Source organism: Cyrtonyx montezumae, unplaced genomic scaffold (genome assembly GCF_038088225.1).
Source record: "Cyrtonyx montezumae isolate F1298 unplaced genomic scaffold, pur_monq_1.0 scaffold_3, whole genome shotgun sequence".
NCBI lineage: Eukaryota > Metazoa > Chordata > Aves > Galliformes > Odontophoridae > Cyrtonyx > Cyrtonyx montezumae.
Window position 1 is genome coordinate 85,011,131 of NW_027072034.1, and position 27,835 is coordinate 85,038,965.

Genomic DNA, 27,835 nt, shown 5'->3' on the forward strand with positions numbered 1-27,835 from the left:
GTGGGACCAAGATCTCTCCTGCCAGGAGCAGAGGTCTGTGCCACAGCCAGCAAGCAGCAGGCACATTTTCTGGGAATACACCATGAATAGTAGAGCAGGATATACTGTGTCTGTGAGCTAAGACATGAATGCCAGATCATCACTGCACTTCTATACTAATGATTGTAAATAAACAAGACACCACAGGGAGAAACCCAACAGATACAAAAAATTTTCTGATGGCAGCTGCGTGCATGCAAATTCTCTGCTGTCTTGTGTAAATAGCCTTTTCCTAGCATCCAAGCAAATGTTCAAATCCTACCTCTGCTCTAAAGGGGTTTGTGGGGAAAAGCATTATTTCTGCATGAGAAAGGGAATAGTTGCATTAACTTTGCTGCTGCAGAAGAGATGGGATTGCTATGGCTGTCCTGGGTGCAAGATAATACAGTAGCTCCCACTGTTCAAGCAAGTCATGAAACTGTGACCTCTGCCCTGCCTGAGGCCACCTTCCTCCTAAACTGCCTGGAGCAGTGCTGAGGAGGCAGCTACAGGACTACAAGCGCTTATTGCATGAATTTGGATAAATCACTTATTCCTTCTCCTTTCCTTCCTCTCTCCTTTTTTGCCCCAAAATTTTAACATCATTAATTTGGACAGTGCCAATGGGAAGTGGGAGGCTTCCTAAAATCATCTTAACATAGGCCAAGTGCTGTTACTTTGATGACACAAATGCATAAATTACAGCAGCCCAGGGTTAAAATGTTCCACAAGATTAAGTAAACTTTCTGAAACACTGCTCTGAGAACTAAATAGAGCAGCCTAATACTTGTGGAGTTTGCACTTCTCTCTCCTTTGGTGCAGCCCTGCCATAGGAACTAACCACTTGGAGCTGTGTCACAGTAGAGTCAAGTTGAGGATTAGGAGAAAGATCTTTACCAAAGGGTGGTTGGACCCTAGAACAGACTCCTCAGGGCAGTGGGTACAGCATTGGGCCCGTTGCAGTTCAAGAGGTGTTTGGACAATGCTCTCAGGCATAGGGTTTGAATTTTAGGTAGTTTTGTGTGAAGCCGGAAGTTGGATTCTATGATTCTTGTGGGTCCCTTTCACCTTGGGATATTCTATAATTCTACGACTCAATGTGTGGCAGCAGTTAATCAGGCATTTCTCCCAGTCTCCCTCTAAAATCTCAAGGAAGTGAGGGTGCATAAAGAAGGGTGGCAGGTGCTACATCCTCCCATGTCACAGGTGAATAACTCTCCTTCATACGACAAGCTAAGATTGTGTGTTTCTGGGACCTTATCTCCAGTCATTGAAATTAGAGAAAAAGATGCAAGGAAAAGCTTTTCTGAAAACGTGAGGGTGTTTTGGTGTACCTGTTGTGAAACAGAGAACTTCCTGATCTGCATGTGTGTATCATTCATTGTCTTTATGCTTTCCAAGTCAGGAATTGCATTATCTAATGGAAGTGGCTAGCAGAAGGTAATACCATTCCATACTATCATTAACCTACAGAAATTGTTGCCACAGGATTGAATCAAACACGAAGTCACATAAAAACTCAAAGCACAGAATTAAAAATATTTCTGAAACATTCTGAAAGGATTTTAGGTTGCTATAGGACTTTCTGTTTTGATTTTAAACCTAGAGTTAATTATTTAAACATAAGACAGCGAGGGGAAAAACAGGTTCTCTCTCATGAGGAATCTCTCCAGCCCTTTTCTGAAGGGTCCAAAGCTACACACAGTAAAATCTGCAATACAGTCAGATGGACTAAGCACAGTACTGGGAATGGTGTTGTATGTTTATCTTCTCCTATAGAAATAAAAATTAATAAACATCACAGAGTTTATCTTTCAGTGTTTTCTACCTTTTTGGTGTTCTTTTTCTTAATTCAGATAAGATGTTTACTGATGCAAAGAAGGCTTTAAACTGTGCAGTCATAACTCTTACATCCAGGTGAACTGAGGAGCTTCAGTTTTCTCACTGCTTTCATTCTCATATTAGAAACTGTCCATTGGGCAAGAAGGCCAAAGATACCCTGGATTGCATTAAAAAAAGCATGTCCAGCAGGTTGAGGTTCTTCACATCTCCTCTGCCCTGGTGAGGCCACATTAGGAGTACTGTGCCTAGTTCTGCACTCCTCAGTTCAAGAAAGGCAGAGAACTACTGGAGAAAATCCAGAGGAGGAACACAAGGATAACAAGGAGCTTGGAGCACCTCGCTTGTGAGGAAAGGATGAGAGAACTGGGACTGTTCGGTTTGGGGAAGAGAACACTAAGGGGAGGATATAAATAAATATATTTATAAAGATATTTATAAATATCTAAAGTGCAGGAGTCAAGAAAATTGAACCAATCTCTTTTTGGTGGTGCCTGGTGACAGGAGAAGTGACAGTGGTCACAAACTGAAACACAGGAAGCTTCGTGCAGACATGAAGAAAAACTTCTTGACTTTGAGGGTGACAGAGTACTGGAACAAGCTGCCCAGAGTGGTTGTGGAGTATTCTTCTCTGGAGATATTAAAAACTCACATGGACTCTTTCCCCTGTAATCACTGTAGGGAGTCTGCTTCAGCATAGATTGGACTAGATGATCTCCAGAGGTCCCTTCCAGCACCTATGATCCTGTGATTCAGTGACATTCAGTGCAAAAGAAAAACTGACAAATGGCTCAAAATGACAATTTAAAATGCAATAAAGATTATACTGTTATCTGTAACTATTATTTATATATATTAACTGTGAAAAATGGCTCTGAAGAACTTTTTATTAGACTCCAACAATCAAAATAACAATTCTAAAAGTCCATGAGACACAATTACTAGGAAAGCAGAAACCTAATAAATCCCAACTAATTAACATAATTTCTACTGTAAATAGTGCTCCCTGGGAAGGTTTACTTAAGCTGATAGAGTGCTTGAGAAAGTTCTTCATATTACAAGAAATCTTATTATGATCCATATTGTTGGTTTATGTTATATAGTACATCATGTTTAAGACTTCCTGGGAAACAAATTTCTGGGCTGGTAGCTGGAGAACAGTATTTCTGACTGCTAATATTCCATTTGAGTGGTCTACCTCAACACAAACCTATGCAGATCCTTGCATTCTTTTCAAAAGCTGTACCTTGAGGTATGAGGACTTCACTTCAACTTCATATTTTCCTTTCCAAAGTATGTACAGCAGTGCTTTGAAAACTTACGCCTCTAGAAAACTACTACAGAAGCCTCAGAGTCAGAAAATAAAATAAAAAAACCCACAAAAGGAACAATTGCAAAGATTTATTTAGCGCATTCTGTGCTTGGCACTTAGAAACAAAGTTCCGTGCATAGGGCAAATCTTTATACACCTTTTTCTTCATACATATTTTACATACCATTTTATTGCCCTCTTTTATATTCATAATATTGACTCCCCCACTAGGCATATAAATACATTTATCTACAACACCTCACAACAAATCTCAATAATATCTGTATTCTGTTACTTGGTATTTGCATTTTCACACAACTTAAATGCATAGCTTGCACCAAGCTACAATTGTTTTCTTATTTTTAAAGGATTTGAAGAAGAAAAAACAGAAGAAAATAAAACATAAAAGAAAGTAGGTTAAACAGAGTTCCCATGGAAGGCAGGAGGTTGGAGAATACTCGACCTCATTGTTACTGAAATGCTATTGGTTTTCTATGGCAATTCTTACATGCAAGGTGAGGGATGCCAGTTGTACTGCTGTAGAGCAGAGCCCTTGTTTCTCATTGTTCTTCCCCATGAGTTCATTCTGATGAGTTTCCTCCCATTGAGTTGAGTGCTACAGGACACATGTTCCCCACAGAGGCTTTTGTTCTTTTGATTCGAGTACATCCCTTTAGATAATGTCAATAAAAGCTGATCTCCTTTTCTCCCTGTGCATCTTTTCAAAGATGCTTGTGTGAAGCTTCCAACCCTGCTCATGTCAGAGACTCACTTATGAGTTAAAATTTTTCTTTCTCCTCTCTCTCATCTCTGTCTGCAGACTGAGTACTGTAGGCTTGACCCTCAAAAAGAAAACACTGGTCGAGCAGAGCTGCAGTGAAAATACAGAAACAACTTTAGGAATAGAAGCTCCAACTCAGCAGTGCCATTCCTGTGCTACATAGAAGGGGCCACAGGTCACTGATGGTTTCAGAAACAGGCTGAGCTGCTTCAGCAGCGAGGGACAGTTCAAGAAGGGGGAGGCCTTTAAAGCTTTGACCCATCATGGGCAGTACAGCTTCAGGGCAAAGTCTTGGGAGACTGCCTTTCTTCGACACCCAGAGAATACAGAGCAAGGAAATGGCTCCCTCAACACCGAGAGCTCACGCTAGCTGGGAGTTAATGCATAATAAGTATATTTGGTTTCTTCACTCCTGCTTCTCATTAAAGTCCTGCCCTTCTCTCTGCAATGTCCAGAAGGAGCAGACACTCCATGTCAGGTCCAGAAGCCCTGGTTTTCAACCAGCTGCAATGGCTGTCAATGAAGATTTTCCACGAGATTCTGTGGCGCATACCTAGACGGTTTGTGTTCTAATTTATTGTTACAGTACTAGTTTCTCTATAAGTTTGAAGGCAAAAAGGTACTAGGATGGGTTTATCCATGGAAACAATGAAGGTCCGATTGCCTTCCATGCCAAGCAGAGGCACCACTGGTTAGACCATGTGCACAGACATCTGTGAGGAGGAGCCCTGAACAGCACCATACTGTCTGTTGTCGCAGGCATTGGCTGTCTGCTGGTTGCCGGAGGGAGGGCTGATCATGTGCATACCATGATCCATCCCTGTAGAAAGGTATTGCCTCTCTCCAAAGGCCCCACTGGATGGGGAAGAGCAGAGTAAAGTGCTTTGGGAAGTGGTGAGTTTCTCCGGGCTTGCTGCCAGCCTTGGGGAAGCAGGGAAATTGTATCCATATAGGTTGTAGGGGTTGTGCAGGGAGAAGGCATTGTAGGAGCTCTGCTGCATGTGGCTGCCACCAAACATGTGTGAAGAAGAAGAACTGGATGCAGGATTGCCTGCTTGCATGACATACTGAAACTGTGAGCTGGGGAAGGACCCCAGCTGGCTGCTGTAGGCCTCCATCTTGCTGTTGCTGGGCAGAGAAGAAGGAGTTGGCATTCCTGAGATCAAAGATGGAGTCCTCTGAGGCATGAAGCTTTCGGAGGGCTGTGAGGCAGAAGCAGTGCCACTCTGCAGCCGGTTGTAGCCACTGTCACCCAGCCCTGGATAGCTCTGCAGGGCAGCCATGTTGCTTCTGGCACATGGAGGGTAGTCAGACAGGTTGAGGTTGCAAAGCTGACTCTCCCTGCAACCAACATTGAAAGTGTTGGGGGCCAGATGGAAGGCTGGAGGGGAGCAGGATGGAGAGAGAAGGTGAGAGGAAGCAGAGGGTGATGGAGTCCCAGTGCTGGAGGTTGTTGGGGAGGTGCCTGTACTGCCTCCTGCAAAACAAAACACATGGGAGGATGTTCATAGCCTGGAATCACATTTGCAAAACAAGAGTCTCATTAAGAAACAGCTTAGTTTAATAAAGAAACAAGGGTGGTAAAATGGCCTCTGGAAAACTTAGTCACTCTTGGCAAGGGCCTTCACTTTATTAATAGCATCCCTTGGTCTTTCCTGCTGCTGTTCTTCGTTGTGATTTTATTTTTCAGTGGATTTCCTTTTGGAATAGGAGAGGGAAGCAAGCATGCCACAGAGCATTACAGGGTGGAGAGAAAATCTGCAAGGAAGCATGGCTCCATCATTCAAGAAGTCTGCTTTGTCTCCTCTCCTGTACTCCAGGAAGACCACCAGTCAGCAATCTCTACAGCCCTGCTGCAAACATGCTGTATCATCTGCTCTATGGGCTTGTGGCAGGAAGTGGCTGAAAACATGTTGGACTTCTGCACTGTTCAACAGCTTACTTAGATGGCTTGTGGTGCAGTGGTGCTGATTTAGGCCAGAAGTAACACTGGAATAAATGGACAGTTTTGAGCTACAATCTGTTTCACAAAGCTGATAAAGAGGAAGTGAAAATATGATTTTAACTCATGTGTTTTAACTTTAAAAAGGATTCCATATGTTGTATCACTGATGTTAGCAAAATATTGCTTTTTATGCATGTCAGTAGTATCAGTACATAATACATTATTTATGTTACAGTTGCATAGCAACATGCATCTTGCACAGCATGTTAACAGTCATGTGTTCTGACCAAAGGAAAAGAGTACTGCATACTACCGTCAAGAACAGTAACTAACTGAAGGTATGTGATACGAAGAAGTTGATGACACTGTTCTGAGTTTGAGAAGAGATAATTATTGTCAAGATTATAAGATAGAAAAAGCTTCTCTGGTCAAAAAAACCTTTGGTTCTTTGCTTAATGGAATACTGATTTCTAATGCCAAACTTTTTTTTTCTTTTTTTTTTTTTTTTGTTGTATTTATCTCTTTGCATGAGTTTCCATTTCTATGTTAGAGAGCTAACACTGAAGATTCTTATAAAGGGAGCAAAGAGATGCTGGTGTAGTGAGCAGACTAGTGGATCATTGGAATCAAGGAAACTAGGATGACAGCTGGTAAGGCAGCATTTTGGAAAGGCTATAAGATGGCAGGTGAGACACTGAGAGAATGGAAAAGAGGGTGGTAGAACGGGTGACTCAAATTTAACCAAGGCAGAGATTGCACATTAATAGTCCAAAGTAAGAGACAGCTTTCTCTTGTGCTGTCTTGTGGAAACAAAAGATGGTTTTAAGAGCAGTCTATGTCTGCTACTAAACATGAGAGAGGCTGAATCTTTATTCAGAGATGGGGTGATCACTGAGGTGGTGGTTGAGGTGATTAAGAAGTGCACTAGAAAGTAATCAGATTATGTCTGATTCTTCCTAACTCACCTAGTATTAAACAGAGTTGGACATTAGGGTAAAAATGGAGCTCTGAGAAATTAGTATTTGTTTGTTACTATTGTTCCTTTTTTGTTTCTTTGTTTTTGTTTGTTTGTTTGGTTGGTTGGTTTTTAAACAAAAGCCGGAAACAAGAAGAAAAGCAGCCTTGAATAAGCACAGCCTGGATTGGCTGCAATGACTCAGGCAGAATCGAGAAAACTTATGTTTCTATCATGCTAAGTCAAAGTAGTCATTCCCATTATCAGCCATGGGAATGAATGCTTATTGCTAAGCCACAGATTCTTTCACCATTTATTGAAGACTAAAAGAGAAACATCATATCAAATCTGTTAGAATTAGTGTGAAAATTGCAAACAACATTGAGAATTCACTATATTTCTTTCTTAATAACACTGAAATTCTCAAACCTGTGTAGTGTATTGTAACTCCAAAGTTCAAAGACCTTTTGTGTGACTTTATAATTATGCATCATTTACAAAAAGTACTATTTCCTGCATTGTTAAAAATCTCTGACAATCTCCAGCCAATTCTGTGTCATGTGCTAAGAAAGCATATCCTTCCATATCCTCCAGCAGGGACAGTCAGCTACAGGAGCACAGGTGAAGACAATTCATCTGTGTGACCGGAAGAGGTGGAGTCTTACTCCACCTCTCCTAGACCCCATTTAAGGGGTGACCAGCACTGGGGAAGGATCTCTTGTTAGAGATCTTCCTTTGTGGAGTTTCTCCTTGCAAGCCTTGATCCTCAGAGATGAGTATTTTCCTTCATATAAATTGTCTCTTTGCCGTCTTGATAATCTTTCCAAAATGTGCCATCTATAAAATATCTTGATGAACAATATCGTTTTATATTATTCATTTTACCTCTACCCCTTACAAACACAGAGATAATCATGCACTTAGACTTGATTCTTTACACCATGTACTGCATGAATTAACTTTGGACTGTAACTAATTTGTTGACAGTGTCTGGTAAATACAAAAAAATACATATTTTTAATGATGTGCTTGAAATATAATACGCAGAATAAATTACTCACTGCAATATCTCAATTTCAGTCTGCCTTTATTTCTTAGTTAACCTGAGAAAACTATATAGTTTACCACACAGGGTTACCTTGAGCACTAGGTTTTAAATATCCTTAAGTAATGTTAAAGGAAACTATGATCCTGAGGTAAGTATAACCAAGGATTTGGCTCCAGAGCGGGAGTAACTATAGATTCCTGATTAATAAATTCGAGGGTTACTTAGTGGTTCCAAAACTGAAAGTCTGAATTGCGTATTTCGGGTTACCCTAAAGTGGTTATACAGCAATTCTGCTCTAAATTATTATTTGCAGATCAATAGAATAAAACTCTGAAGTGGCAACACAGTAATTGAGAAACACTCATGGTAAAATAAAGATCTTTTTCTTTATCTCTGTAATTTGAACATTATAAGAAGGTGAGGGATCTATCAACCGAAACAAATACCATACATAATGACTTGTTTTTGGGAAAGTTTTGCTGCAAATGTCAACCATTGTTGATATACCAAACTTTTATTGCAACAGAACATAGCACAGTATACTTCAGTTTCTGATTAATTGCAGAATAATCTTTACACCCTTTATGGAATAGAAAACACTACACAGCAAGGCCCATCTCAGCTCATCTTCTTTAGAAGTTAAACAGGTCTACTCTGTTCTCAATGGTATTTCTGATTCATACTTTCTGGAAGCATTAAGTATGGACAATATGCAACTTGGACTTCTGTGAAGTAATAGCTTGGACTGTAGCTGTTACAAAGTCAGACAACTATGTGTAGAGATGGCAGCCAGCCCAGATAATATATCCATACCATACTGAAGTCTCAGATGTACAGATGTGTATGTCATTTTAATGGAAGGCGTGGACACAAACCAATCTAGTTAAACTGATACACAAGGCTACGCTTAGGAATGAATTAAGTAAACTGAAACCACATTTAGGCAAGAACAAAATGAATCTGAATAATTCTTCTCTGTTTCTTTTCTCTAACCACTATTGCCTCTGGAAATAACTGCCAACACCTACATCATTTACCATTAATGCCACGGTACTCCTCTCCTCCACATGTATCATGATTCTAAAGTGGTTAATTGCCACTGTATCTGATCTTCAGACCATTTCTGGCCCTGTGTCCCTCATGTCCAGAGCTTAATTAAGCCCTGGTACTGTCCTGAAAGGAGCCTGCTCTTTGTCTGGGTATACAAGTGATAATAAAGTTGACTTTGAAGGGACAGAACCATTTCCAAAGACCGGAGGTGGAGAATGATCCTGTCCGATACAGGTTAAAATCTGTAAACTGGAATGAGAAGTAAGAAATCATTGGTGAGGTGGAAGATGGGAAGAAAACTGAAATTATGGTGGAAGAGAAACACCATGGAGAGGGTGAGATGTAAAAGCAAACATTCTCTCCCACGCTAGTGTTCCCTAATCTCGTGTTAATGGAATACAGAAATATGGGCTGTACACCATAATTGTATACCTATCCACAAGAACTAGGAAAGTACCTACAACTTCTCATCTGATAAAATAAGAACTGTCATTAAAATTTCATCTTAAGTAACTTGCGACCAGTCTTTGCTTCCTTTCTCCTTTTTCCTTCTAAGCCTTAGTAATGGTACTGCATTTCCACATGTTCCTAGAAGACTCTTGCTTTTACTTTTACCTACACTGATATTGTGTTAAGAACAATTTCAAGATAAACTGCAAACCCAGACACAAACAGTTCAAGAGTATGATGTGTTTTACAAGGAGGGCCTATGGTGCTCCTGAAGCACTCAACATGCCAGGATGTCCAAAAAGCAAAGGGACCAGTTTTGCACACTGCAGGCCACGTGCAGAACTTCTAACACTACAGTGTAATTGGAAAACATGTCTGCAAGTAGACAGTGTTAGCCAAGTGAACCTTCTGGCAAAAAGGAGGTAAGGAGGAGAGCATCAGAGCCAAGGGAGTCTGAAACAATTGTTAATGGAAAATCTTTTGGTATTTCTTTTATGAATGACATCACAGTAGCCAACTGACCCACAACTTATCTTGATCTTCTTCATCTGAAAGATGCACATAAATCACACTTTGAACTCCACAGCAGCATACTTTCCTTGCTAATGTTTCCAGACATCAATTGCTTCCTTCACCTGCAGTTCTTCCTTACAAACCTCTTGGTCCCTGAAGTCCTTATTTAATACACTGGAAGAGAGCAAATACTTGCTGAAGCTTTAGTCAGCACAAGAATGGCTGAGCACCAAGGCCATGCCCTGTACAATAGCTGAGACTCCTCAGACAACTGCACTAAAGAGCATTGCTAATCATTCACTTGGAGAAACCACAGCTCCTTCTCTAATATGTTGACATCATCAGTCAGTGGGAATGTGTCTGAGCTCCTGATGGTGCAAGAAAGGAGCTGTAGCCACTAGTCCCTGTCTCACAGTTCTCCTCATGGTGCTTTCATTGAGCTAATAAGCCTTCTTGAGGGGCAGTTTATATTCACTCTGGCACAGAGCCATGCTAATGCAATTCTGCAGCTTTCCAAAGGGAGTTGGCCGGGAGCTGGCATGTGTCTGGCCATCACAGAACACAGACTTAGGCACCTGTCCATGTAGATGTACTCTTAGTTACTTCTGAAAGGTCTGGACATGTATGCATACATAAAGGGATTTTCTAAAGAGTGGGAGAACCTAGCTCTTCATAGGTTTTCACAGTATTCTGCTCCTGGACACAACGGTAAATTAAAGTGATGGTATGCATGCAGGAAAATGTATTAGAATGAAGAAGTAAAATCTCTTTCCCATTGTATATTCACATGTGAATATACCCTAAGTGTGGCTTAAGAAACACTTCATCTTCCAAGTTACTGTACCTTCGGTGGCTGATCACAAATGGAGTACTAGTCCAAAAGTGGAAAACTAAGATTATGAGGAAGGGTCTGTACAGATTGCCAGGAGATCTGATTCATTTATAAGGAAAGATGGTGCCACTCGCATCACCTGATCTCATGTACTTGAACATCCAGGCCTAGCACAAGCCTGGATCTATTCCTGCTTCAAGCAAAACATGCCTTGGTTCTGCTTGATGCCTACTTGCACGCCTAGGTGTTTAAATAATGCAAAATGAGGTGTCATTCCTGCTCCCACTTTTCATGACAACTTTTGTCTTGTAAGCATAACCAACAGCCTGAGGTCTTTCTTCCCATTCCTGTCCTTCCTGTACTCAAATCTAAAACCCTCAGAAGAACTGAAAATTCCTTCATTTCTTATGGCACTACTACACCTTCTGAGTTCTTTATTTACCACCATGGAAAACTAAACAGCTTTGATGTCTTCTCTTTGGTTTCTCACTAAGGCAGTGCAAGGTCACCAGGCCTGTGACAAATCACAGTCTCCTTTCATTCTTTCCCAGCTTCAAGGTATGAAAACTTTCTTCTTCTAGGGGAATGTGAGCCATTTCTGCCTTCACAGAGTCCAGGTGTTTGTTTTTTCTCTAGAGTCCTTGGCCAATTATCAAATTATGAAACTGCTGGTAAAAGTTTTTAGAGGCCCAAATGGGCCCCAAAAGTAATTTCAAATTGAATTGCTGTATTGGTAGGGGAAACATTAAGACTATTTTGTAGTACTTAGAGATATGACTTAGCACAAAAAGGATATACTGCAATACATTAAAATGCAAAACATTTAGGAATAGGTTCATAGGTTCATAGGTACATTAGGTTGGAAAGGACCTACAAGATCATCTAGTCCAACCATAATGGTTGGAATGGAAGGAAACTATCCTTAAGGTTAGTAAATCATAGAGAAAGATATTTTATAACTTTGCCTCGAATTACAGGAATCTGTGGACTTAATCACTAAATCTACACCAACTCTGAATAATACCTCTTTTTAGGACTTCTGAACTCTGTAACCCAACTGACCAGTCAGCAAGTTAGAGATAAAACTTGCCTCAGTTATCCTCCAAGATAAAATACTTTCAAAATCTTATGTTGAAAATCAATTTTTTTTTCTAATGTGGAAGCACACCAAAAAGCTACAATCTGATTTCTATTCCCATATATATCCAGAGCACCAAGAGAGTTTTCCCAAAAGAGACAACTCCTCCTTCCTGTTCCCTGCAGATTGTCTTTAGTACAGTGGGTTTCATTCTTCATATAAGTGCAGTTTTCTAGGGCCCGCTTCATACAGTCTCAGGAGAAGACTTACAGGATGTAGGGTTTTTTGTGCATAATATTATACCATTTTTGTAACATATGCATCGCCTCCTACTGAAATGTTTCCTTTTCCTCTTCTTCAGGTGCAGGCATCAAATGGACCAGTAATGGAAACCAATAATGCCTCCAATTTAGTGGAGAAAATTGCTTACCAGTGATAATTTTGCCACGTTTCTCACCTTTACAACTATAATCTGTGCACGTGGAATGGAGGCTACACCAGGAGATAACATATGAAAAACTATGCAGAAAAGGACTCTCTGTGACAAAAAAAAAAAAAAAAAACAACCATGGAAGTCATCACAGTGGCAAATAATTTCATAAAAAGATGCTGCAGATTTGCATCTGAGATTAAATGACATCATGATGACTTATTTGGTGGTGACAAATGTAAACTGAATTGAGAACCTCTCCTTCCATTCTTGATGAAATGTGCTTTGGTTCAACACAGGCCTTGGAAGCTCCAGCACTTCCAACAGTAAAAAATATAGAAAAATCTCATAAAACCCCATAAACTCATTGTGGTTCAACATTTCTGAATCAAGGAAAAATGTCACAGCATTGTGTCAAGCTCAAAGTACACACCATATTTTACTTGTAATAAAGCAACATCATACTCTAAGGAAATTGTGCAACATTACTCCTTTTCATTCATGTGAACTGATCAGAATCAATGGAATAATAGAGATTTAAGCATCAGCAATTAGGCTTTAGGGTAAAAACCTATCTGAAATAAAAAAGTGCTCCAGTTTCCTTTCAGGTCATCAATGAGTGGCAAAAACTGACTCCCAGACCCTCTTCTCACATCCGGGTGGGCATTTAACTTTTAACTAAGGAAAATGTGATCTTGGAGTACCAAAAGCACCCCATCCATGAAGAAAAAACATCTTCTGTTCTACCAAGATGGAGCTGGAACCATTTGTTCTCTGTTGCTTCATTTAGATGGGGCAATCTACTGGCCATTTGAAGTACTCAGCTGAAACCAGAACTTGATCTGAATAACTCTGGCAGCAACTACTCTGTTTCCAATCTCCTCTCAAAAGATTCAAGAGGATGACTGAGATCAAACTCATACATCTGACCTCTGTCAATAGACTGGACCATTCACAATTGATTTCCAAAAGGAAGCAACATCCAGATTATCTTGGTGGCATTGCTGAAAGAACTGATGGCTGCAGACAGGAGGCAAGTGGCCAAACAGATGTCTTCATGGGTTGTTCAGCTTCCTTTGACATCAGCAGCTCTATTCTCTTGGAAGAAACTACTGGGAATCTGGGATCTCATGCAAAGCCAAAAGGATCTTTCTGTCTCAAAACGCCCCTGAAGTCAAATTCTGGAGGGCTCAGTCTTACCTCTGCTTGATATCAATACATATTAGTGCATTCATGATTTTGTTTGCAGATGGATGCAATCAGGCTCTCTGAACATAATGCCCAGCAAAAAGAGAAGTACACCAAAGGAGAAATTAGTAACAAGAAGTACAGACAAACCTTGGCAAGTCAGAAGCACTGCCTGCAAAATCAGGGTGATGTTTACAGACAGAGAAGCTGAAAAATCAACACCACCTCTGTTCAAAGTATCTCTCTCCCATCTGCTTATGTATCACGCAGCCTTAAGGTCTGCTTAGACTCACTGATACTACAAGAAAATTTTGTTCCTTCCCAGCAGTAAATGAGTACATTGAGCTTATTTCATACAGAGAGGGAGCCTTTTGTGCAGCCTTGTCAGCAGAAGACTGCAGTGTTATGATAATGTATCTCAGAGGGAGAAGGTAGAGCTGTATTCAAATGCCACTTTGCATACACATGCTCTCTATCTTATCAGCAGTAGCAATAGCTCACTTGACAGAGGAGAACACTCCTTTGCCTCTGCTCTGCCCATTTAGACCACTTTCAAGCTTATGATGCTAAGATCAACAGTAATTTGGGATGATTTTGCAGGCTACCTAATAGATGCCGACATACAAAACTGATGTAAGCGTCATGTATTTCTGCTATGCAAGCTCTGCATTTTTCTGTCAGACTTTGCCATAGCATAGCACTTCCTACCTCAAAGCCTGGGATATAGTGACATGTTTTAGTCAGCATTGTGGTGATGGGTTGATGGTTGGACTAGATGATCTTAGTGATTCTAGATGATTCTAGATGACTAAATGATTCTTAATGATTCTCCAACTCTATACTTGAGATTCTCAGGGCAAGATCAACAGAGACATTCAGTCTGATGAAGAACAGGTTGAATTTACTAAAGGTAAATTCAAGAGGGGCCTTGGTAAAGGTGCCTAGTCAACTGAGGAAACACCATTTGAAAAGAAAGCCCTTAGACTTCAGCACTTGGAGACTGGCACTTGTGGTTTTGGTTTACATGTATCAAAACAGTGATTTAATGGAGAAGTTACATTTTATGTGCTGCAAACTTCCTCACATATCACATCATGTGATTCTCATTCTTGACCTTGGGAAGTGATTATTTTCACCAGTTGCCAAGATAAATTTAATTTACCTTTTTTGCCTATGTTATCAGCTTTTATAGGAAGGTTCCAATACTGATTACTAATCTAGTATTGTCTCAGTGTCTTTTCTAGTCCCTATGTTCCCTGGCAGAACTTACAGTCACTGATAGCAATCTGCTCATCTCAGCATCCTGTGGGAAACTGTATATCACATAGGAGCCAGCAATGGCTCTCTTTACTCTTGGAGAGTGACACAATCCAGAGTTACTGGAACTCCTATTTTCTTATCCTCCTTCTCTTCTTTTTTCTTAATGTTCCCTGTTAAAATTGAGAAACTGAGCCACATACTTTTAATAATGAGAATCTGGATGAAGTTCAAGCTATATTTTGAAAATATATTCCAATTAAAGCCTTAATAGATTCTTGGCTTTCCCCACTTCTCATTGCCATGTGCATTCAATAATCCCAAGCCCCCTTTTTCCCTACTAATATGTAGACTGCAGAGTGGCTGACATCATTCTCCAGAAGGTCAGCTTTTCCTGAACTGCTGTATTCTGAGCATCTGTAAGGTATTGTTTATGTGGACTTTTAAAATACAATCTGGAGTTCTGCTGTGATACTGTCAAAAATGGTGTTTGCCCTTGTAAAGCTGTGATGACTTTTGCATTACGTGGTCCACAAGAGGTTTTGTGCTCAGGCCAGGAAGGTTCACTAACAGAAATGGCATATTCTTCTCTTAGGTAGGACAACACAGTGATAACAGACCTATGGAGACTTACTGATGTGTTTTACTATACTGGAAATACATAGAAGGAAAGTCTGTGCACTGCTAGTACTAGTCACCAGACATCTTTGTGAGTGGTTGTGCTATCAGGCTCTCCAGCTTGTGTGGCAGCTGAAACCTATCATTGTGTAAATCAGAAAGTTATTTAATCCCTGTATGAAACAGCTGCATCCAATGCTCTGGGTATTGATTCTCTGTGTCATTGTGGCCCTTACTCAACATAAAGCTTGGGCCAAATGAATGAGCAAAACTCTAGGATGCATGTTAAACAAGTGAAAAGCTAATGTGGAAAAAATTATAATACCTTTAGATAATTGTATCATGCAGCTGTATCTGGAATACTCTGTGAAAACATGTTTTTAAATAAATGATTAAGGACACAGAAAACCAACTAATAGCAGAGAAATAAAACAACTGTCTCTATTCACGGTGAGAAGCACAGATAAGAGACATAAAAACCTGTAAAACAACTAATTGTATGAAAATGATAGATGGGAGAGAACTTGTATCCTGCTTATCCCATTACCTCCCCCCAAAATGGATAAACATTTAGTTAGAATTGAAAGACCAGAGCCACCTGAAATAAGTGTTTCACACAGTTGTGCCATGAAAATATGGAAGCCACAGATACAGGATTCTATCAAGTGACAGGAAATGACCACATATTCTTTTCTCTGCAAGACAGCATTGGCCATAAGCATTCAGTTCTTTATGGTTGTTTTATTTTTGTTTGTTTGTTTGTTTCATTTTGATTTGGTTTGGTTTGTTTGTTTGTTTTTTATTAACTATGCAAACTGAGCTTCCACTCACAGGTATCTGCTTCAGCCAATAAATCATTCTAATTCTTTTCCTCTTAATTAATTTATTTCCACCCTCAAAAATATGTACAGTAGAAGACAATATCATAGTGTTTGCAGCCAGAAATTTTTCTCCCAACTGCTTCCCACTATTTTCTTCTTTCTACAACAAAGATTGTATGTCTCTGTTTATCATTACTTATCTACCATGACTTCCAAATCTATGTCAGTGCCAATGCTTTCCAGCACACTCAGTAGGTATGTACACCCTACATTTTGTTCCTAGATGCTTGATATTGTATCTAGCTGAACTTATATCCACACTTTGTCTGAGTGCATGCAGGTTACCAAGCAATACCTACCCTTCATACCTTTACCTCCATCATCACCGCTGGCTTTGCAGTCTTAATGAGATTTGTATCTTTTAACAGATACAGTTTTATTTGGTTCCAGACTGGTTAGTTGACAAAATAATCTTTAAAGAGAAACACTGAGACTGTTCTTATAGGGTGGTGTTTTCACATTTATCATCAACTTTCCTATTTACTCGCTGGATTTGAGACTGTCCTACTACTTGTTTCTTCAAAGATGCAAATTTTTTCAAGCTGACACATGTGGCATTAAGCTAAATGCTCTAAAAATCTTTCAAAGCTATCCAGTTATTTCTATTGGTCAAAGTTCCACCCCAATCAGAAAATTCTGTTAGATTTGTCTGACAAATCTGTTCCAGATATGGAGATAAAAGATTTATTTAAAAAAAAAAAAAAAAAAAGCAAAAGAAAAGGTAAGAATACACAATAATCCTCAACATGTAAAAATCCAGACAGAAAACAGAAAATGCACCTTATTTACACTGCTGAACTCCCAAGTTTCTGTCTCAGAAAGCATCATTTTTCCTACCACAGAAAGGGGTACTCATCCGTAGAAAATTAGGGCTGAATTCCACAGTCCTTGCAGGGAATCTATTCCAGCACTCCACTAGACTTAATGCAACTGGAGCCTGTTACTTCTTTTCCTATCCAGCACAGATAGCATCTTATTTCAGTGCCATTATGTCCTCACCCTCTCCCCTCCAGACTAAACAACCACAACCTGCTCCTCATCCACGATACTTCTTCCTACGCACAAGGCCATTTTTACTGCCTTCATTTCAACTCAGTGCAGTAGATAAGCACTTCTCAAGCTGCAGCGCACACAAATAGGCATCACATAAAGCCACAGCAGAGAGAAGAAGCGAGGAAGGACAATATGCACATCCCCAAAGTCTCCTATAGCCCCAAGGCAATTTCCTACAGCCAGCTCTGGAGCACTCCTTGCTGGTGCCAGGTGTCAGCAGCTGATTTTCTTCTCATAGCCAGGAATTAAAATAGAGCGTGTTTGTACCTTGGCTTTGCACCTACTGCTGAGACCGTGGTTCAGCACGTCAAAGGAATCACTGGAAAGAGAAGCACTACAGTGCAGAGTGTATTTCTGACGCAGTAACTTGGAGTTGTTTTGTTTGGCTAAATGCAGATCTCAAGAGCACTCTCTGTTTTCTGGTGAATTATAAAGTTTTGAGACCAACCTGTGGACCCAGCTTTATTTAGGGCTGCCCTATATTGCAGTGGTGGTGGTCTGCACAGAGCTGGCTGGTCACAGGGTACTGGCTCGCTTCCTGGCTTTTCAGCTGCCAAACTATATTAAAACAAGCTAAAAATACATTAAATATTTTCCTTTCCTAATATTACCTTACCACGTAAGCGAGAGCTGGACTTGCCACTAGGATGTTATCTGATAACCACTGGGAGGGGAGGGAGCCATGTGAGCCTGGACAGGAGGTGAGCCAGCCGGCCACCAGAGGAGAGAAGATTCTCCAGTAAGGAGGACCAAGAGGAGAAGTTGTTATGTTTCTATTTAGGTGGGTGATGAAAACCATTCTGAATCCCTGCTTTAACCCATCTCTCACTGCACACCCCACCACAAGCGTTCCTCAATGCATACCTCTGAACTTCTGCAAAACATCTCCTGCCCTCCACTCTGTTCTGGTTCCCCAGCTGGGCAGCCCCCAGCCTCCCTCTGGAGCAGAACACACCGTCTCCAGGTGGATCCAAGGTCTGGAGGGAAGATTTGGTTTGATGTCCATTTCAAACTGGAGAGGCCAGAGAATGAGCTCTGATACACCTGGAACCCATTTATTTCTGACTGTTTAACCTCACAGGTGTCACATCTAAAGATACTTTTGCTTTGTTTCTTCTGTTGCGTTTATATCAGGGGGAAAATATTAGATTGCAGTGATACTTCTGTTCCCAGTGATTACTGTGTTTTTAACTAGAAAGAACTACACAAAGCCAATGGGTGAATCCTCAGCACAAAATAAAAATGATGTTGTAGCCTGAAACTGGAGATGAAAGCCCTGCTTAACAAATGAGGAATATAAAGGGCAGAAGCTATGAAAAGACACAGCATGAACAACTGGGAAACACTTGGGCTACCTGATAATTCTTCCCAGCCTCATACTAACAGAAAGTCTCTCCAGCAAGGCTACTGGGTTTTGCAAGTGAAGCAATGTGATCCTAGGGGAGGTGTGCATATTTCTGGCCTCCTGATGCCCACAAAGGACACAGACTCCTTCCTCTTGTGTTTCCATGCAAATGGCAAACTCTAACTATAAATTGTGATCAATGCATCTGATGTGCTGGAACATTGCCTCTGCTTGTCCTTGTGTTTAGCTCAACCCACACCATGCATGTGGGCTGGTTTACCCAATGCTGCATCTCCTTCCTACTCCATGTTTGAGCTCTGAGGGCACCAGGGAGGTGAGACAGCTGCACTGCACCTCATAATGTTCAGCCTTGCCTAGGTGCCAACCACTCTCCCTGTGTCTTTTTACAGCTATAAAGAGTTCAGCAAGGTGTGACCTCCTGGAAAGCAGAGCATATCACTGCTCTTGCACCCTCTTCACCTGCTTTGCTCATCCTTTGTATACTCACCTTGCTGCTTCTGCATTGTGGTGAAATCCTCAAAGGTGAGGGTGCGCACAGGGGGCCTCCAGAAGGCATAGGTCTCCATGATGGCCTCCAGCCCTGTCCTGTGGGATGGGATAAAGCAAGAACATCAATCAGACAGTGCAGGTATCGGTGCAGGGAAAAAGGGCTCTGACCTCACCTGACAGGCTTCCAGTGGCCACCAGTCACCTGGGCAACTGTGAGTTCCTCCAACAAGCCTTCCTGTGCTGGTGCTGGCTTCCACAGTAAAACAAAATTGCCCCTGTTCAAGACTTCTATAGATCCTAATGGCCTTCCAGTACCTTTTTTTGTTTAAACAATGATTCTAAACTTCTGTTCTGCTTCACAGGGGACAAACAGCAAGCCCTCAAAGCACACTTTATCACAGAGCTGGCTTAAAGTCTTTATGGAAGCAGGCTGTCATACATACAAACGTGGGAGATCAGAGATTCAGCCTACAGAATCTGAGGAGATTTTTATGAATGGACTTTCCCTGTCACTTCTCACTTCTGGACACTGATTTGAAGGGCTTTTGGAAGTCATCCAGAGGAGAATCTTGTTGGTTTTGTATTTTGACCAGAAATGCATGCAGAAAGATGCTTTTTTATATAAAAGTCAGTGGCATCTCTGCTTTGGGTTCATAACTCACCACAGAGACAGCATCAGTGAGAAAAAAAAAATCAAGTGAGAACAGGTTTTTCTTTTAAAGGCCTGGAGTCTCAGGTTTGTGGGGGTTTTTCTACTGCAAAATGTTAGCTCTGCTGGTAGTCTCTTACTCCACAAGCTCACTGAGAACACTGGTGCATTATGAAGAGTGGACCCTCTCTGTTCTTTTTATAAGGCAGTATCCAGAGGTTTCTTTGTAGGAAAAGTTCCCCTCTGTGGACACTGAACCTTGCTCTGTTCCCAAGGCCTCTCCCTGCCTCCTTTCCAGCAGAAGGTTATAGTCTTTGCACTGGCTTAAGACAACTAGAGATGCTTTGTTAAATGTGAGAGCATATCCCCTTTCAATGCAAAAGGCTCTAACATCCCCAGAGCCTCTCATCAGATGTTGAGCTGATACTGGAGCTGCCTTTTGCTTTTGAAAATGTCTTTCTGCACGTGCCTTCTCTTGCTCAGTTAACTTTCCAAAGTCTCCCCGGAAGCTCAGATGCTTTAAATACACTGGAGTTGGCAAACCAAACTCTGTATTTTAAGAGGAGGTTTAGAAGATAGGTTGTTGCATGGTGTTTATTAGCTGCTAAGCTGTTAGAAGTAGAAACAGAAGACATCTCTGCATAGCAATCTCACACTAGCACTGAGCACATTACAACAAAACTATCTGGTTAATACAGTGGCCTCTGCCAGCTCATGGAGCTTGGAGACAAAGAGGCAGTGCTGAGTGTGAGTCCTTCTGCTAAGCCAGGCTCTGCGTGCAAAAAGCAGTTCTCAGGACCACTCCCAGGATTTCCTCTGCCACACACGTGCAGAGTCCAGCTGCTTCTCAACACAGCCAGGAGAAGACTGAAGCCTTTCTGCAGCCTTGTGAAATGATCCCCAGCCCAAATGAGGACAGACTTTCTGGGACCATATATCCTGGGAGCATAAAACACCCTGCTGATCATGAAGGCCTTTTCCAACCTAAATAATTCTGCTTCATTCCAGTAAAATCCAGTCTCTAATGGGCTTTGGTAGAGGGAAGCAATAAACAATTGCCCCTGTATCATTTACAACTCAGACTGACTCAAATTGTAAGCTTCTTAGAACTCAGTCTACATCTTTCCTTTGCAACAATACAGCTCTCTCAAGTACTGCGTTATTTGTATTTCTAAAGTAAAGAAAAGAGAAAAAAAGAGAGAGATAGAGAGAATCATCAGATAATAAAAGAAGAAATAAAAGTAGAAATCAGAAATAATGTACCTCTTTCAGGGCTGGATTCTATTACTGAGAATGCCAGGGAATGTGGGATGCCATCAGGGACCCCTTTCCTCACAGATCTCCACGGGAAGACAGAAAGAGAACACTCTCCTACACAGAAGTGGAGTGCTATTCTGTGTATGTATCATTCTCTACAGGAAAAACAATCCTCACTTTGCCAATGGAGAGACTTCTTGAAACAGCAGTACTTGCTGATTGAAAAAAAAATTATTTTCTGAATTTCAGAAATTCTCAGCAGTCTCTTCTGGACTTTAGTGAGGATTGCTGGTATCAAATGTGCTGAAATTACCCATGTGGCATCCACTTTCTCTTCCAAAAAAATGCACAGAAAAACTGACTTCAAACTGCCTATCAGGTCATAAATGCCTCCCTCTCACAACAACTTTATGAAGGAAGTAAGAAAATACAAGAAGAGGACTTGCTGCCAGCTTTATTTTAATAAGGTCAGTCCTTTAAAAGGTATCCAAAATGTACTCTCTCTTTTTCATTCTTTTTTTTTTTTAATTATTTTGAGTGCTGTAAAGTTTTAATAATAGGCAATAAATGAAACAGTTCCATTGTCTGAAAAATGAAAAAAGATGTACGAGATATCTGTGCATGTCCATAATCCATCCCATATGGCCAACCTTGCCATTCCTGCTGCCTCTGGGATGCAGGTCATCATTTCATTGTTCATGAGGGAGGCCAAACCATCGGCTCCAACCATGCTCTTGGCTCCCCTACCCTAGACAAAAGTTCTAAGAGCATTTCCAACACAAACAGCTTTATTCACCTCAGCTGCCCATATCTGAAAAGAAAGTGTTGTTGCTTGCCTTCAGTTTTGTGGTTTTTTTCATCCATCACCCCTCTGGGTTTCCAGTCTGTCACTCCTTCAGGCTTTCTCCTGCATGTAGAGCTCCCCTAAGCATCCCACCATCAAACGAACTCTACTCAGTTTCCAAAAATAGGCTCTGTGGTATTAAACCTGCACCACTAAACATTTAGCTTGCTGATCACCATATGTCAAAAACGCTGTTTCTCAATCTCTTGAAGTTCAGGAAAACAAACGAGTAATACCTGGCTTGTAAGTACACTGCCCTCTTATAGAGAAGAACCTCTTTTATATCAGTGTTGTTTCGCCACTGAGCCCAGCTCTCTTGTTTCACCATTACAGATTCTTTATCTATTAAGACTTAACTAAGCCTAGGCTTCCTGACTCAAGCTAGCTTTCTAACCCATCGAGGCTGATGGCTAGATTACTGAGCAGCATTGATTAATATAACCTGGGTGTTCAAAGTCTTCCAGGAAGTTCTGCTGCTGAGATCTTTGCTTCTTCCCTCTGAAATACTTCACTGTTCCCTTTCCCAGCACAAGCACTGTGAAGGAGGGCAGCCATGCGAACAACTGTGGAATATCCAAGGGGGGATGCACAAGATCACTCCCCAACATGGATAGAGGTAGTTATACTGTGATGGAGGGTCCCAGAGCAGCAGGTTTTTAACACACCCTTGTACTCACAAAGACAGACCTCACTCAAGGAAACATACAGAAGAGCTGCAAGCTGATGGAAGTGAAAGATTTAAAATGGAATTTAATTTGAAAAAGTAGTCAACCCCTTAATTTCTGCAGTTTCAGGTATTCTGTGGGCCCAGTTGGTACCAGATTTTGGTGTTCTTCTTAAGATCTCATACAGAAAACCCTTTAGACAGATACACTACTTTCCTGCTTCATAAATTGTCCCTTTCTCAAATTATCCCACTTTTTCAGTGGAACGTGTTCCTGCTACATCCTGGTGCGCTGCAGCTGACCAAAGGTGTGAGGATGCAGGAAGCTGCAGAGCATCATGATTGTTTAGCCAATTGGCCAGTATTCTGATGGGATATATACTCATTAGGGGAAGAGGAGGCATTTAGCACAGTTAAGAAAAATTCCATTTCATGAATCCTTTCCACATGCAGCCTGGATCTTAGTGATTTTCTCCCTCCTACATGTACACCTATGTTTGTGTCCCCTTGAAAGGTAGCAACTGAGTATCCCAGTGTCCTCCACTAGCTGACAGCAGCAGTGCAACCTTCTCCAGACCGCTGCTTGTGAGGCAGGCGCCTGGCTGCTTATATATGCTTGCAAATACCTTTGCCTGTTTTTTCTTCCTAAAGCCTCAGGCTCCTCTCTTTGATGTGTAATACCTTAAAGATTTTAATTCCTCTTTACATCAGCAGAGAGCCTTACTGAGCCTTCCCCACAGCTGCAGCCATGTAGCAATTTCCTGCCCTTTCTTAAATCAATGAGCTACAAAGATCAGTAATTCCCAACCTTTTCAGGAAACTGTCCAAATTCACTGGGCTTGGACCTTATTAATGCCTTCCATGTTCATTTAGCCCACCATGGACCTGGAACTGCATCAATCCCTCCTCTGAGCCTAGCCTCCAGTGCAGCTGCAGCTGCACACAGGGAAGACCTTGTACAGGGGTACACATCATTTCCCCCACACAGGGATGTAGAGCAGAGTAAGAGGCATATGTACCCTAGCTATCAGAACTAATACTCCTGATGGGGACCAAATAAGGATTGTAATGTCTTTTCATAAAGCAGCTTTGAGATAGGATCTAGAAAGTTCCTTGGGTAATTAGGACATGCCTTTGTGAAGATGTATCTAAATGGGTGATGGAAAACATAGGGGAAGTTGCCCACTCCTTGAAGGCAAATCATGAATAAGGTAGCAGTCCTGGTGAAAGCACTCAAGAGGACCATGGAAGTAAAGATTGAATCATGATGCCCATGGGGACAGCAATTGAAGGTTGTGCATGCAACCTGTGCTCTGGCCTGCACCCTCAGAGCCTTGCTTTACAACCCCAGTGCCCTTGTAATGTAGTCATATATGCTCAATTTCATCATTAATTTAATATTAAAAGCCTTTGTCATGCTGAATTAAAGGATGCCTACATCATTTGTAAAACTGAAATATTTAGGTCTATTACACACTGTTGGATTTTTGCATGGCACCATCATGTCTTCTACTAATACAAAAAATTTTTCAATTGAAGTTTCTGTTTTTATACATATCAATTAAAATAAAAAGTATTCTAAGTAGTGTTTAAAGTGTTCTATTTCATCTTTTCATAAAAATCCTGACAAAATTTAGTAGCATTAAGTGAAAAATTTTGACATTGCCAGAGAAAAAATGAAATGGTTCTAATCTAGAATATTGTTGCCTTGTTTTCCTGAAACCCTACCAAAAAGTCAGTCAGTCCTGTCTTCTGATATAAAGCAGGTATTTGTGCTCCAAGTTTTGGAATTTCCTGTGAAAGTTAAAAGATAAATCTATCGTTTAGCCATATTCATGTGTAATTAAAAAAGATTTAAAAAAAAAATAATATAATTTTCTAGATCCCTTTTGTTGCATCATTATTTATTTTGTAGAGAATTGACATTTATTTGTCCATTCTCCAAACTGCAGTCCCCTAATTCAATTTTCCATCTCTATTCTTCATTTCAACTACAGAATTTTCTAAGGAGTTCTACAGTACCTTCACAAATTCATTTATTTTACCTAATATTTTGTGTATTGTAGTATCATACCAGTAATACGTATATAAAAGCCATTCAGAGAAGCTAAAGAATATTTTGATCATGTTCTAAACAACCAATAGAAACGTTCAGAGAAACATGGCAAGAATAGAAATAAGCATGATAAATTCATTACTAAGCTAGAAAAAAAATCAGAAAAATGTATATACAGAAGAATATACCCTAAAGAAGAGTGATTATGGAAAAATACAGGGGTAAAAGTGAATATTTAATTAAAGACCCAATGACAAAAATACATAGTCACAGAAAAAGTAAAGCAGGAAAGTGATGCTGTCTTGACAGGTCTAATAGTATCTAAAACCCTCTCTCAATGTTTTGTGATTGCAAGACCAAAGCTTCCCTCTATTTCCAGGCAGAAAGAAGAACAGCACAAGAAGAAACTTCTGAAGAGAAATAAGTCAGTCCGGTTGGCTGGCCTGGAAAGTATTTTCTAAGGAAACCATCATTACTGTGTCTGTTTAGGCAAAGTAAAACAGTCTTCTGGATCCTCTAAGAAACAGTTTAAGTCAAACTGCTCTTTTAAAACTGAGTTAGTGTTGGAAAATGCTGCCCTTGTTTTTAGGTGCATGCCTTGTGTGCTCATCAAGGAGAGAGAGAGATCAGTTTAGATACAGAAACAAGCTCCCCTTACCTGTTTCTCCCAGAATCTCTGAAGCCTTTAGCAAAAGGGTTTCTGTCAATTTTTAATCTGGTGATCTATGAAAGTAGAAGAAGAGAATTAGTGCATCTCCTCAAAAAAAAATTTCTTTCAACAAATTTAAAGTATAGATGATTACCACTCTTTCTCAAGACACTTATATGATTACCTTTTGTATAATTTGCCACAGATTTATTCTAAAATCACCCTTCATTTACTATTAATAGGCTATTAATTTACCAAAAAGTGGCAAAGCACCCAGCCAGACACCTGCCTTTCTATTTGCCTCTGAATTTTTGACAAGCACAGCACTGGAGCTAAGAAGCTATTCCCAAAGGAGTAGCCCTAGGATCTACAGCCCATTGATGGCCCCACATTGCAGGAAGCAGGCACATCATTTGCATTTGGCTGGCACTAGGGGTATCCCTGCCCCAGCATTCCCAGTTCCCAGCAGCTGGATGCACTCATGGGCTTTCAAGTAATGATGAGGAGAAAAGGCCAAGCAAAGTGCAGCCTACAGTCTCCTAAAGACAGCAGCTGGCCACCTGATCACATGCACAGCTGCCATGCTGCTCAGCATCTGGGTGGCCTTCAAGGAATTGCTTTTCTGGAAACTATTTTTTTTTCTTCTTTTAACAAATAAGATAGCTGGGCAGTGCTTTGAGACGTATGCTCCTTCCACCTTTCTTTTCGTTCTTTTGTTTGTTTGTTTGTTTGAACAGAAATTCCATGTTGTCAAGAATTAAAAATAATATTGAGATACTAGCATTGCATTCTGTGGTATAGTGCTCCCTAACCCAGTACAGCACAAGAGCTTCCCTGGGTCAACTTCACCTTGTCCCAGACGCACTGGCTCTGGGGTGAAAATAGACCAAGACCTCCAGATCCAGCTGAATTTGAAGTGTTTTTGCTGAAACTGCTCAAAAGGGACTAGTTTAATTCAGACTGATCTAAAGTGGACTTGCAGGTGTCTTTCTTCTGTCAGAATCAAGCCCTTACTTCTGGATATTAGCTTCAGATACGGAATGCAGTTCCTATTTTTGCATAAGCTTAATTTGTGAACTTAATTTCCGCTAGGCTGACTTTGCAGCTGTCCTGGGACTTGTGTGTATAGAGACAGAAATATTCTGTAGAGTATGGGGTTACAGTAGAGGGAATCCCTGTGGTGACTTTGCTAACATTTTACAACTGTTTCCAGAGACACTTCTACCAGTAAGGCAAAGTTTTACAGCCACTGGTAGGCAAGCATGTGGATTCAGGGGATTTACATATATTTTTAATAAAATAGTTTTTTCATTCCATCAGAATCTCTTTTACTACTGCTACAAAAATACCCCCAAAAATGTTTCGGAAAAAACAAAACAACACAAATGTTTAGAATTCAGAGATGTTGGGAAGAAATTTCAGTGTTTTGTTTTGTTTTGTTTACAGTAAGACTACAGAGTTCCTTCCTTTCTCTCCTGCAAATTGTACCTTATACATCTGATCATTAGCAAAAAATGTCACCCTTTGAAAATCTGTCATTTCTTCTCCTTCATCTATCCTCTTTCCATGTTTGGTCTACAATTAGAAGTATATAGAGTACAAGTATGGGGTGGGTGAGGATGAGTAAAAAATTACAAATGCTGCAATGGCAGTGACTCCACCATGGTAGTGTAATGTTTAGATTTTTTTTTTCTGCTGGAATAGTTTATTCCATTTTGGATCCTGACTGAAGCCAATCTGAGGGAATCAGATCGAGAAAAACTTAGGAATGGGTAGAAGAGGTCACAGGAACACTGCTCTTACATGTTACAAAACAAAAACTCTGTAAAAATTCACTGGCTAATTGCGACAGCCTGACCTGAGCTGATTTCAATGGCTCTGTCCAAGAGTACTAAGTACGCTGTCGACCAGTGAGTTCATGAGGTCACTCTCCAGAAGCTCAGATGCCAGCACAGAGAGACGTTTACCTTACCATTTCTGATTCATGCCTTCTGTGGAATTTACAGAAGAAAACTGTATAAATTATTCTCTCAACAGGCTTTATAACAGATTATTTTCTTCTAATGTGTTATATGTCATTATTCCATCCCATGATGGTTCCTTGCCCTCTCAAAATCAAATCTAAAATGTCATTATTTGTCCTCAGAAACTCACTCATAAATCTCCTCATTTAACAGCAGAAAGTTTCATCAACTGAGATTTTATTTGTCATGGCTGGAAAAAAAATACACTAAATTTTTAATGCCATCACAACCCTTCCACAAAGAAGATTATGGCAGGAATGGGAAATGTTGTACACATCTCATCTGAGAATAAGATAAAGAGTATGTGTACATGAACAAGATGAGTATGCAGAGCCCAAAGCATGGCAGAGGTGGTGTGAAGACTGGGAGAATGGCTGAGGCAGAGGTGGCTGGCAAATGAGCAACACGTGAGAAGAATACAGAGGGAATAGATGGATATACGGAGCTCTCAGCATGTACAGTGACCAGAAGCAATGAAGCAGACATCCTTCTCCTACAAAGGCTAACACATTGCATTTAAAGAGGTCAATGAAGGAGAAAAGACAACAAAATTGTGGAATCCAAAAGTCAGCCCTTTCCAAAATTTCAT

The 27,835-nt window shown here is 40.6% G+C and overlaps 1 protein-coding gene across 1 annotated transcript in view; it reads right to left on the reverse strand.

Moving 5' to 3' along the window:
• Positions 1-3,246: 3,246 nt before the first annotated feature.
• Positions 3,247-27,835, reverse strand: part of TBX15 (T-box transcription factor 15) — an 88,363-nt gene continuing 63,774 nt past the window's right edge. Inside the window, exons 6-8 of the mRNA XM_065742201.1 lie at positions 25,232-25,296; positions 19,102-19,199; positions 3,247-5,427 (exon numbers count right to left, since the gene is read on the reverse strand). Of these exons, the coding sequence (XP_065598273.1) occupies positions 4,643-5,427; positions 19,102-19,199; positions 25,232-25,296 (948 nt within the window). The 3' untranslated portion in view covers positions 3,247-4,642. The remainder of the gene's footprint in view (positions 5,428-19,101; positions 19,200-25,231; positions 25,297-27,835) is intronic.